The following is a 13,553-nucleotide window of genomic DNA, read 5'->3' on the forward strand; positions in this document are numbered from 1 at the left end:
ACTGATATTGTTAAACCCACAAATAGAGACTTGTTTAAAATATTAAATAAAAATGAACTTCTCAAAGTTATGAAATATAAAACTCTTTTAGAAATCGTCAACAAATCTTATTGGTATCCTATTATGAGAAAAATAATTATAGATACAAGAATATCTCAAAATCCAGATGAGTATATGTATAATATTCTTTGGGGTTCAAACTCAAGGGTAGCAAGGGATGAGGAAGGAGTTGAAGAAGAGAAGGAGGAAAGAGAGAAAAAGGAGAAGGAGGAAAGGGAGAGGGAGGAGAAGGAGGAGAGGGAGAAAAAGGAGGAGAAGGAGGAGAGGGAGAAAAAGGAGAAGGAGGAAAGGGAGAAAAGGGAGAAGGAGGAAAGGGAGAAAAAGAAGAAGGAGGAGAGGGAGAAAAAGGAGAAGGAGGAGAGGGAGGAAAGGGAGCAAAGAGAGAGGGAGGAAAAATATAAAAAGATGGAAATCACTGAGATTCATAAAAGATTGAGTGTATTAAAGCAAATAAATCAATCTCAACGCACCGAAGAGGAAATTAAAGAATTAACAACTCTTATGAAGATAATGGTTTCAAAAATAAGAACGTCAATGTCTTCAATTTCAGAGATTTAAACGAGAAAGTGGTGAAGAAGAAGAAGAAGAAGAAGGAAAAGATTATGTGATTGATGATGTTGGTGTCATTGACTTTAGTTAGTTTTTATTTGTAAATAAATGGAGGAGAGAGTGAAGGCATTCCTTAGGATTCTTTATGTTTTAAAAATAAAGATTGAAATGTATATGTTGAAAACCAAAAAGGTTTTGATACTCTGTCGGAATTTTTCTGATAAATAAATATGAGTTATTGTCTCAAATGTAAAAAGAAAACTAAATCTAATAATATCTCTTATGTTAAAGCTAAAAATAATAGAGTTTATCAAAAAGGAATATGTCAAGTATGTGGCTCTAAAAAGTGCCAATTCATCTCTCCTAAAAGAGGAGGAGACATACAAAAGTTTCTGTCAGGAAGTAAATTTACAACAACTGGAATTCCAGGGGAATTACACCTTCCAGGGTATTCTTTCTGTGGTCCAGGAACAAACTTGGATAAAAGATTAGATGAGGCTGACAATCCTAAACCTTGGTCTAAACCTACAAATAGGGTTGACGAAGTGTGTATGAAGCATGATATTGCTTATGGGAAAACCACTACGTTGACTGAAAAACATAAAGCCGACAGCGAAATGTTGTATAATTTGTCTTTGATACAAAATCCAACGTTGAGAGAGAAAGTTGATAGGTTTATTGTGAGAAATTTGATAAATGCTAAATTGAAACTTGGTCTTGGTTATTCCTCAAAAAACTATTAGGCTCTAATGATGCCATCAAGACTGAGGAGCTTTTGGCTGAAGAATTACACAAACCTATAATCACAAAGTTTAAAAGAAGGAAGGTTTATTCTAAATACACTGACCACATATGGTCCGCTGATTTAATTGAATTGAATAATGACAGGGGATACAGGTATGCTTTAACCGTTATTGATTTGAGGAGTAGATTTGCCTGGGTTGTCCCTTTAAAAAATAAAAGGGGTGATACTTTAATGTTAGCCTTTAAGCTAATATTTGATCGGGATAAAAGGAAACCAAAGAAGTTATGGACTGATGAGGGAACAGAGTTCTATAACAAAATATTCATGAAATTTCTTAAGGGGAAGGGTATTAAATTATACAGCACCTTTAATGAAGGAAAGGCAGTTGTTATTGAGCGTTTTAATCGTACTTTAAAAGAGAAATTATATAAAAAATTCACACAACTCGGTTCTCAAAAATGGGTGTATTTAATTCAGGATATTGTAGATAATTACAATAATACAGTTCATTCATCAACACAATCAAAACCATCAGAAACATTTACAAAATTAGAATATGAAAAGGAGATTAATTTGAGAAAGCCCAAGTTTAAAGTTGGTGATATTGTAAGAATATACAAATGGAAAAGTCATTTTGAGAAAGGTTATACACAAAAATGGACTCGTGAATTATTTAAAATCATTGATGTAATGGATACAGTCCCTTGGACCTACAAATTATATGATTTAAATGGAGAAGAAATCTTGGGTTCATTTTACTCACAAGAATTACAAAAAACACAAGTAAGCAGATAATACCCTTGAAAATAATAAATAAATAAATAAAATGTAATGGGGATACGTTTTTAAATCTGTGAACCCCAAACACAGAATCCCACAACTTTTTAGTTGGGGCTTAACTTTTGTGTGTGTATAATGGGGATACGTTTTTAAATCTGTGAACCCCAAACACAGAATCCCACAACTTTTTAGTTGGGGCTTAACTTTTGTGTGTGTATAATGGGGATACGTTTTTAAATCTGTGAACCCCAAACACAGAATCCCACAACTTTTTAGTTGGGGCTTAACTTTTGTGTGTGTATAATGGGGATACGTTTTTAAATCTGTGAACCCCAAACACAGAATCCCACAACTTTTTAGTTGGGGCTTAACTTTTGTGTGTGTATAATGGGGATACGTTTTTAAATCTGTGAACCCCAAACACAGAATCCCACAACTTTTTAGTTGGGGCTTAACTTTTGTGTGTGTATAATGGGGATACGTTTTTAAATCTGTGAACCCCAAACACAGAATCCCACAACTTTTTAGTTGGGGCTTAACTTTTGTGTGTGTATAATGGGGATACGTTTTTAAATCTGTGAACCCCAAACACAGAATCCCACAACTTTTTAGTTGGGGCTTAACTTTTGTGTGTGTATAATGGGGATACGTTTTTAAATCTGTGAACCCCAAACACAGAATCCCACAACTTTTTAGTTGGGGCTTAACTTTTGTGTGTGTATAATGGGGATACGTTTTTAAATCTGTGAACCCCAAACACAGAATCCCACAACTTTTTAGTTGGGGCTTAACTTTTGTGTGTGTATAATGGGGATACGTTTTTAAATCTGTGAACCCCAAACACAGAATCCCACAACTTTTTAGTTGGGGCTTAACTTTTGTGTGTGTGTGTATGTGCGAGTGAGTCATAATAATATACAAACCCTAACCCAACCCAAGCCCTAACCCAACCCCATCCCTAACCCAAACCCATCCCTAACCCAACCCATCCCTAACCCAACCCCATCCCTAACCCAACCCCATCCCTAACCCAACCCCATCCCTAACCCAACCCCATCCCTAACCCAACCCCATCCCTAACCCAACCCCAACCCTAACCCAACCCCATCCCTAACCCAACCCCATCCCTAACCCAACCCATCCCTAACCCTCACATTCAAAATCCCAACCCTAACCCAATCCCATCCCTAACCCAACCCCAACCCTAACCCTCACATTCAAAATCCCAACCCTAACCCAACCCATCCCTAACCCAACCCCATCCCTAACCCAACCCCATCCCTAACCCAACCCCAACCCTAACCCTCACATTCAAAATCCCAACCCTAACCCAACCCCATCCCTAACCCTCACATTCAAAATCCCACCCAAACCCTAACATAATCTTTCTTTTCTTCTTTTTTAAATACGTATTTCTTTTTTTTTTTTCCTCTTCCTCCAATTCTGTCTTTCAAGGCTTTTAAGTTTGAAGAAGTAGAAATGGGAAGAAAGAATTTTCCAGCATTTTCTTCCTCGAACTTTCTTGATATTGCTTAAATCAAGCGTCATTAAATAAAGAACATTGTTCATTGCTTTAGAATCCAAAGAGTCTCCAAGAGGAACCCCACAGGTAGAGTCTCCAAAATAAAACCAACTTTCCAAGTTCCCAAGGTATAACCACATTCCTGTTGAGCCTCCAAGATAGGTATCACATTCCGAGTCATCAAAACAAAACCCCCATTCCGAGTCTCCAAAAATATAACCATCTTTCCAAGTCCCCAAGGTAAAACCACAATTTTCAGAAATATTGGGGGTTTCCGTGATAAGTCTCACATAGTATAACTGCGGACCATCAGGGAAAACTTCCCTTTCCCAATTTTTTAGGGTTTCTATGATGTGTCTCACATAGTATAACTGCGGACCATCAGGGAGAATTCCCATTTCACAATTTTTTAGGGTTTCTATGATGTGTCTCACATAGTATAACTGCGGACCATCAGGGAGAACTCTCCTTGCCCAATTTTTTAGGGTTTCTATGATGTGTCTCACATAGTATAACTGCGGACCATCAGGGAGAACTCTCCTTGCCCAATTTTTTAGGGTTTCTATGATGTGTCTCACATAGTATAACTGCGGACCATCAGGGAGAACTCTCCTTGCCCAATTTTTTAGGGTTTCTATGATGTGTCTCACATAGTATAACTGCGGACCATCAGGGAGAACTCTCCTTGCCCAATTTTTTAGGGTTTCTATGATGTGTCTCACATAGTATAACTGCGGACCATCAGGGAGAACTCTCCTTTCCCAATTTTCAGAAATTTGTGGGTCTCCAATGTATAACTGCGGACCATCAGGGAGAACTCTCCTTTCCCAATTTTCAGAAATTTGTGGGTCTCCAATGTATGACTTGTATTCTGGCTCATCAAGGTAGAACTTGTTCAGTGGGTTTTGTTTTGATAACTCACAACAAGTATCATCATGGTAAAACTCTTTTTCAGGATTTTGTGGATCTCCAAGGTATAACTCTTTGGCTGGGTCATCAAGGTAGAACTCGTTCTGGGGGTCTTGGTTGTTCAAAATGTCTTCAAACAAAAAAATAACTTCATCCCAAGTTGTGTTAAAAGCAGAATTTTCATTTCGTATCTCAGATACAATTTCCTGTGAAAGAAAATAACAATGTATTAATTTAATACAATATTTTTTATTTGTATAAATCAAGCTTTATGAATATTAAAATAAACTTTGTTAACTCTTACACGAGTCTCATCTTAAAAAAAAAAAAAAATTAAATAAATAAATAAATAAATAAACAAACTTACCTCCATTGATAAGAGGTTCGAGTCCAGTTCATCAATCTGAAGGTTGAGTTCTACACAGGTAGTAGGACTCCATGGAATAGCAAAGTTATCCCATTCCATTTCGGCATAGTAGTCCATTCTCAAGTGAAGCAGAAAGCGTGTTTGAAAAAGCCTGTGTGGTCGGTGCCTTTTATAAGGACTGGGTGTGTCTTCCTGTGGAAATTCCCTGGGCGTGTCTTAACTGGAAATGATGTGATGGAAATTCCCTGAAAATGATGTAATGTATTACCTGGAAATGATACAATGCTGAAGAGTTTATAAAGTGGGTGGGACTTAGCAAAAGTGGGAGGAGCTTAGCAAAAGTGGGCGGGGCTTAGTAAAAAGTGGGTGTGGCTTAACAAAAAGTGGGCGGGGCTTAGTAAAAAATGGGCGTGGTTTACCAAAAAGTGGGCGGAGCTTACCAAAAAATGGTATGTGGCACTGGAGGCGCTCAAGCAAGAACATTGAGGGAGGTTTACCATTTTATCTTAGCTCAGTTAAAATATCTTAATAAAGAACCAAACTCAAACATATTTTTTGTTAATATATTAGATGGTGAAGAGAGTTGTAGGAGAATTAAATTATTTCCCACGCATAAACAAATATTTGTAGGGTCGTTGTTTGAGTGGGTTATATTCACCAGATGATATTAAGAGTAAAAGGTTAAAAGGTCCATGAGGTCAGAAGGATCACAGGTGTTTAAGTGGTCTAATGAATAAGGATAACATGTCAAAAGGTTAGAAGGTTCGTAAAGAACAGGGTGAGAGAAATATAGGTGTTTAGGGGCAATGAGGGAGGGAAAGAATTAATATGGAAGTGAATGGGTCAAAGATTAATCTGCCAGATGATATGTAGAAGAAGGATGATAGGTCTATAAGAGAAAACAAATATTTGTAGTGTTTGAGTGGTCTAATGAACAACATTAAGGATAGGTACTACAGACAAAAGGTTCATAAAGATGAGGGTGGGAGAAATAGAGGTGTTTATGATTTTTGAAAAAGACAAGGGGGTAAATGACATTAGATAGGGATTTCCCATGTTAAACGGAGGTGTCCCAGAAGCAACATTATTACACTACTGACGGGGGTGATGTGGTCACGGGTCCGGGAATGGGTGAGTAGACGGGCAGCGGAGTTCTGAATGTATTGGAGTTTATTGGTGATTTTTTAGGGTGAACCATAGAGGAGGCTATTGCAGTAGTCCAGACGGGAGGTGATGAAGGCGTGGATGAGGGTTTCTGCAGCCGTGGAGGAGAGGGATGAGCGGAGACGGGCAATGTTTTTCAGGTGAAAGAAGGCTGACTTTGTGATCTGTTTAGTGTATTTGTCGAAGGAAAGGGTTTGGTCAAAGATGACGCCAAGATTCCGGATGTGAGGGGAGGTGGATACTGGGATACCGTCGATGTTGAGGGCAAAGTTATGGGTGGATTTTGTGAGCGTTTTTGGGCCAATGATGATTATTTCAGATTTATCACAGTTAAGCTTGAGGAAGTTGATTTGAAGCCAGGATTTTATTTCAGTGATGCAGTTTGTCAGGATAGAGTGGGTGTCGGTGGAGACGGACTTGGTGGAGATGAAAAGCTGGATGTCATCGGCGAAGCAGTGGAATTGGAGACCATGACGGCGGATTAAGTGACCGAGCGGGGACAGGTAAAGGATGAAGAGGAGGGGGCCAAGAACTGAACCTTGGGGGACACCTTGGGGGAGGGGAGCAGTGGGGGATTTGCAGTTATTGATGGAGATGAACTGGCATCTGTCAGAGAGGTATGATTTAATCCAAGAGAGGGCAGTGCCGGTAACGTTAAAGGTGGATTCAAGTCGGGTGAGGAGGATAGTGTGATCGATGGTGTCAAAGGCAGCGCTGAGGTCGAGGAGGACGAGAATGTTGAGGTTGCCAGCGTCAGAGGAGAGGAGAAGGTCATTGATGATTTTGAGGAGAGCAGTTTCAGTACTGTGGTTGGACCGGAATCCGGATTGGAATGTTTCATACAGGTTATTGGCAGAGAGATGATGTTTGAGTTGAGTGGCTACAGCGCGTTCCAAAACTTTTGACAGAAAGGGTAGGTTGGAGATGGGTCTGAAGTTGTTTAGGGTGTCAGGGTTTAGACCAGGTTTTTTTAGAATGGGGGTAACAGCAGCAATTTTGAGGGAAGGTGGGACGATGCCTGTAGACAGGGAGGAGTTTATTGTTGCAATGATAAGTGGAGAGAGAGCAGGGAGGGAGGCTTTGACAAAGCTGGAGGGGATGGGGTCAAGAGTGCAGGTGGCAGTTTTCATTCCTATGAGGAGTTCAGAGAGGTCAGTAGGGGAGATTGGGGAGAACCGAGACAGGGGATGGCAGGACAAGGGGGGGCAGGTGGTTGGAGGGGGAGCGGGTGCGGCGGTGGTCAAGCTGTTGTAGATGTTGTCAATTTTGCGTTGGAAGAAAGAGAGGAAGGAGATGCAGTTGTCTACTGTGAATGACTGGGTGGTGGTGTTCAGGGGGCGGAGGAGTTTGTTTATTGTCGAGAAGAGTGCTTTTGGGTTTCCGGAGCCAGAGTGGATAATTTGAGAGTAGTAGGCAGAGCGGGCGCGGGAGAGGGCATCTTTGTAGTGTTGTAGGTGGTCCTTGTAGGCTTGGGAGTGAACTGTGAGACCCGTTTTATTGCGGAGTCTTTCAAGTTGGCGAGCACGAGTTTTCATCAGGTGGAGTTCAGGGGTAAACCAGGGAGCAGAATGGGTGAAAGAAACTGTTTTGGTTTTTACAGGCGCAAGCTGGTCAAGGCAGGAGGAGAGAGTGTGGTTGTAGTAGTCAGTGAGGTCGGAAGGGGTGTGGAGGTCAATGAAGGGAGAAGTGGACATTTTTTCAGAGAGGGTGGATGAGAATGAGGTAGGTGAAAGAGCGTTTAGCTTACGGAAGTTGATTGTGCGATAATGCCTTGGTGTTGGGGCGGGGATGTTGATGGTCAGAGTGATGGCTAAGTGGTCAGAGAGGGTGAGGTCGGAGCCATAGAGATGGTGCAAATTTAATCCAGTGGAGCAGACAAGGTCCAAAATGTGACCACGGATATGGGTAGGAAAGTCGACATGTTGAGTGAGGTTAAAGCAGGTGAGTAAATCAGTGAAGTCAGTGGTTATTGTGGAATCAGTGGAGTCCATGTGGATATTGAAATCACCAAGGAGGAGGATTGAGGGGGAGAGGGAACATAGCTGGGTCAGAAAGTAGGAGAAGTCAGACAGGAATGATGGGTGTGGTTTGGGAGGGCGGTAGACGACAGCCATGACTGACTGCGTGCGACCAGAGAGTTTTAAAGCCAGGTGTTCAAATGATGGAGCAGATGAGATGGAGATGAGGTTGGTCTTGATGTCTTGACGGTGGATAACGGCAATTCCACCACCTCGGCCCTCCGAGCGTGGTTTATTGACGTAGGAATATCCATTGGGTGTGGTGAGGTTAAGTGTGTAGTAGTCCAGAGGTTGTTGCCAGGTTTCGGTGAGACAGAGAAAGTCCAGTTTGTTATCCAGGATGTATTCGTTCAGGATGAGGCATTTGTTGTTGAGGGACCGGGTGTTGAACAGGGTGAGCTTGATGTTGTTTTGAACAGCAGGGATGAATTCAGGTGATTTAGCCAGGGTTCGTAGCAGGAGGTGCGATCGTGTGCGTTGCTGTGACCAGGTGCGCTGGGACGAAGAGTGAGAGTGCGCTGAGCCGACCAGTGAGAGTGCGAATATTGATGGCAGTATAGTCCTTGGAGCACTGCTCCAGCTCCAACTGTTGATATGTGGCTAATAGGTCCAACTTAGACCATGTCTGGCCACCACTTCACCATAGCCAATAGGGTCCTCAACCTTAGGAATCGGATACTGATCAATGACCACTACCGGTTGAAGGTTGACTTTTAATCCCCATATATCCTAAGAGAGCTATGGGCTTTCAGAACTGGGACCACTGGAGATTCCCATTCCGAAAAAATGATTTTCTCAATGATCCCCTCTGACTCTAAATGATCCAATTCCACCTCCAGCTTGGATTTCAATGCAAAAGATACAAGTCTAGCTTTGAAGAAGTTAAGCCTCGCTCCTTCTTTGATGCACAGCATAGCCTTCATATCTATGACCTGCCCTATTCTAGTACTATAAAAGTCCTTGTATTATATCACCAGGCTTGCCACAGAGGCATGGCCCTGGTCACCCCTTTGCTGTAACGGCTTTATTCCTAACCAATTAAATCCCAACTTCCCCAGCAAGTCCCTGACCTGATGGCTGGGACCGGTTTTGTTTACGACTAATCTCAAAATCAGTTGCCACTCCTAGAACACCACCGTAACATCAGCTTTGCTGACGAGAGAGACTTGCTCACCTGCAAGTGTTTTAATGACTCGATGACATGGTAGCTGGGTGGACTTCTCTGCAAGTGAGTCAAATACTTATTTGTTGATCACAGTACATGATTCCCCTGTGTCAATCTCCATAAAAATGTTCACCTCTCGAGGGCTCAGTGTACGCACATAGGCACCTGGTGGATGATGGAACCTGGTGGAACCTCACCATACCGAGCCTCTCAGCGACCTGTTTCACCTCGGACTGCTGACGTGGCTTTGGCCTACCGCCCTGTGTGACAACTGGTTTTGTTATACAGCATCGTGCGATGTGTCCCATTTTATCACATCAGAGACACTTCTCATTCTGAAATCTGCATGTTTCACCTCCAGTAACCTTTTCTCAATCTGGCAGAATCTGATCCTTCTGTAGGCATCCTTATCCAGGCCAGCTAGTTGGGGCCTGCATCCGACAAACGATTCAACGCATTGGTGTTAATTGGTGTTAATTCAACGGTGTTAATCCATCTTGATTTTAGTCTTTGAAGCTTCACCAGTGTGCATCTGGATCTAGGTGCACACCGGTACAGCTTCAAAGACTAAAATCAAGACAAATTAACAGCAATGAGGTAACACCAATTCACACCAATGACTGCTGAATTTTGCTGAATCATTTCAAACAAAGGAATCTTTTTGTGTTTCACACTTTGCTTGATCTTGAAGACATATTCACCTTTTATGTTTTGCTCAGCTCTGAATTGAGTGCTCTTGCATTTAATTCTCGAGTAGATTGTTTGCGTGTCCACTTCCCTCGGCTAATAACGCATCTCAAAATTTTGCCTAACAAGACACTTGCAGGTATTGAGTGGCATTTCTTTTTGTTCATTATCCACGAGTTGCCATTTCGGATTTCATCTCAACAAAGCCCCGGTGAATCCCCCGTCTCACCTTGCCATTTGCAGCAGCATCGTATAGTCTGTGAATTTTAAAGCAGGATAGTGACACGTATTCAGTCACATGATCATCCATTTTTTGTCCACGATCGCTTTGTTCCATTGACCATCTCTCATTTCCAAATACAGTACCCTTGCACGCTTTATGTGAAAGTATAGGTTTGCCTGATTGTTTTTAAAGTGCATTAGCGTACCATATGGGACTGGGTCTATATTACCTTTACACCACCAGGAAGACCATATGTTCAGCGTGTTCCATTGGTCTCAGTTTCGATAATACTCGTTGGAACGTTTGAGGCCGAATTACATAGAATAACTATGACATCCTATTGCTCTCACTGTGATATTCCCTTTATGGTCTTTCTGTTCCATCTCATGACCCAGATAATAAGTTAGGAGCTGCAGGCTACAGATTGGTTTTTACACTAAATTTGATATTCTCTCAGGCCTCATGCTCGCACCAAGTGAAAAAGACAATAGTGTTCTTCATCCCGATAAGTTGTGCCCTTTAAACATTTGTTTTCAAGTGTCAGAAACAGCTGAAGAACCAACTATTAAAGAGTTGAACACAAATTTGAGGTTGTCAGGAGATTTCAGTGCACAGAATGGCAGGAAAATGATTTATCATTGCAAATGGATTTTCACATCCAAACAATTCTTTATCTAATAGTTGATCACCATCAACCCTTCTCAAGGTAAGGGGGTAGCAGAGAGTCCCTTTTATTAATGCTCGAGACTCTTGAGGATTGCAGTATTTTGTTAGACAGATACGACATATGAAAGTATGCATTTCTTTCTTGGGTTAATAATATATTTATTATTTTTTCAGGAAGCGGGACATGCTTAATTCTCCCGCTGGCTCAAGTAAACGCAAGGCTCCTCCCAAGGACCTCAAGCCGCCCGACCTATGGATTCACCATGAGACTGTAGCATTGAAGCCCCTTGAGAAATCTCCACGTCATGACAGCGGCTCTTTAGCCCCGGGTATAGTATCTGGTGCGGGAGCAGCTGCTGGACCTGCAACACCCTTGGTGCACAGTTCACGTGAGCCACAGATGGCTGAGAGCATGAGTGCAGGGCCAGGAAGCTCGTATTCAGGTGAGTTTGTACACTAGTGGAGAGAACGTTAGCATATAGTATTTTTAATGCTTGGCATCCTATTGCAATAGTATTATCTCCCAGCTAAACAGTCCAATTAAATTATGAAGCAGATAGCACCATCTTATGGCCATTGCACTTATAATTAGTGTTGAGCATTTAAATGACATGAAAAGAAATGTGATAAGATGTTGTGTGGTTTTGATTAGATGTTTTTAATCTGACACCATAAAACCATGTTAACTTTGCAGGATTAACCATGTTAACATGTTTACATAGATTGTGTGTCCAAAACATGTGACCAATACCTATCGGACTGGCTTGTTAGTGTTCCCAGCTGAACCTCTAGCTTGTGGTGCGAGGAACTCAGGTTCAAACCAAATACAGTAATATTATATCTGTTTGTCTATTATCCACTGATGACGGTGTAATTCCTGTAGAATACATTGATGTTTACTAACACTTTTGTCCTGGATGTGATTAATGTACAAGGTATTGCGGGAATCTTAGAGCAATTAAATTTTAAAACGAAGGCATGCACGTTATATAATTATTTTTTTTAAACCAACGATGATAAAATACTTGATTGATAATAGGATATTTGTTAAAGAGCGCCGCCAGCACCTGCTCTAACCTACAGGTGGCACTGCATTAGCTGCAGCACAGCTGTGCCCCCAGAAAATGATGCTACCCACAGTCACGTTCTCCATATGAAAGAAGAAGAAGGGAACTTGTCATGCATGTAAATTATGAGTTGAACAGTAGAAGGACAGTGAAGGACATTGATCCAGCTCCAATAAGTTGTTGGTTCAAATCTAGCTCAAAGCAGCAGTATCAAAATTTGCAATTCTTAGCTTCTGAAAAGTGAGCTCATTTGAAGAGAATTAGCATGACACGAACAGGCGTGTCAATGAAAACCCAGCTGGCTTATTATTGATCTTAATGGAGGATGTAAACTGCCTGCCCTGCATGGTCTGGTGTGTGTGTGTGTGTGTGTGTGTGTGTGTGTGTGTGTATATATATATGTATATATATACAGGGTGAGCCAGAAATATGGTTATTTTTAACACTCGTGTAAAGGTAATAAAAAGTTGTATTTCAAAACAAATTTTTACAAGAAAGTGAAGTACACAACATGCCATTTATTTGTGGAAAAGAACATCTAGGAGATGCGTTCCATTTCGTCTGACACATTCCTCCAATCTTGGACGCCAATTATTCATGACGTTCTGCAACATGGCCATGTCAAAATCATTGATTTCGCATCTGATGTTTTCCTTAAGTTCATGAAGAGTTTGTAGACGGTTAACATACAATTTGTACTTTAGATATGACCACAATAAATAATCACATGCAGTCAAACGGGGTGACCTCGTTGGTCATGCAATATCGCCGTTTCGGGAAATGACATGCTTTGGAAAGAGCGCCCTTGCAGTGGTCATGGACACTCTTGCAGTGTGGGTGGTTGCACCATCTTGCTGAAACCATGTCATTTTGGCTCACTTCTGCAAATCTGTTTAATTCTCTGGAGAGGGAGTTAGAAACCATATCGGTCTATAGAGCTGCAGTAACAGTGACAGCATTTCCGTTATCGTTCTCAAAGAAGTAAGGCCCTATGATGCCGAACGATGAAAGTGCACACCACACTGTGACTTTGGGACTGTGTAACGGTTTCGTGTGCATTTCTCTTGGGTTTTCGGCTGCCCAAAAACGAGCGTTTTGCTTGTTGACATAGCCATACAGATGAAAATGTGCTTCATCAGACATGAACAAATTGTTAGCAATGTTTTGGTTTTCATTTGCGTCCATAAATGAAAGCATTCCCTCACAAAAATTATTGCGGGCAATCTCATCATCTTGAGTTTAAAAAAAAAAAAATTTTGTGTACAGAGTCGAGCTAACATTTAGTCGAGTGAGTCTCGAGTTCGTGAAAGTCGAGCTCGTGAAAGAGCTAACATTTATCAAACAAACAAATCAAACAAACAAGCAAACAAAGTATATAAAAAGGGGAGCGGTCGACAAGATGGGGAGAGAAGGGGAGGAAGCACACAAACACAACATTTGAGAGCAGGGACATCGGGAGATGTTTTTGGAGGGAGAGGGCCTGGGGGGAGGCAGGATAGGTATAAAACGCAAGGACACCAAGGACTTCCAGGAAAGAAGTCAAAAGTCACCTCAAAAAAGTGGATTTGGGGTGAAATTAGCGGGGGTAGAAAAGATCAAGGTTTTGGATTGGGGAAGATAAGAGATGGTGG

The 13,553-nt window shown here is 41.4% G+C and overlaps 1 protein-coding gene across 1 annotated transcript in view; it reads left to right on the plus strand.

The window, feature by feature from the left end:
* LOC137431314 (neogenin) overlaps window positions 1–13,553 on the plus strand; it is a 343,015-nt gene that overhangs the window by 296,854 nt on the left and 32,608 nt on the right. The window contains exon 24 of the mRNA XM_078782693.1: window positions 11,030–11,298. Within this exon, the coding sequence (XP_078638819.1) occupies window positions 11,030–11,298 (269 nt within the window). The remainder of the gene's footprint in view (window positions 1–11,029; window positions 11,299–13,553) is intronic.

The sequence above is a fragment of the Myxine glutinosa genome, chromosome 7 (genome assembly GCF_964187855.1).
Source record: "Myxine glutinosa chromosome 7, kmMyxGlut1.1, whole genome shotgun sequence".
Taxonomy (NCBI): domain Eukaryota; kingdom Metazoa; phylum Chordata; class Myxini; order Myxiniformes; family Myxinidae; genus Myxine; species Myxine glutinosa.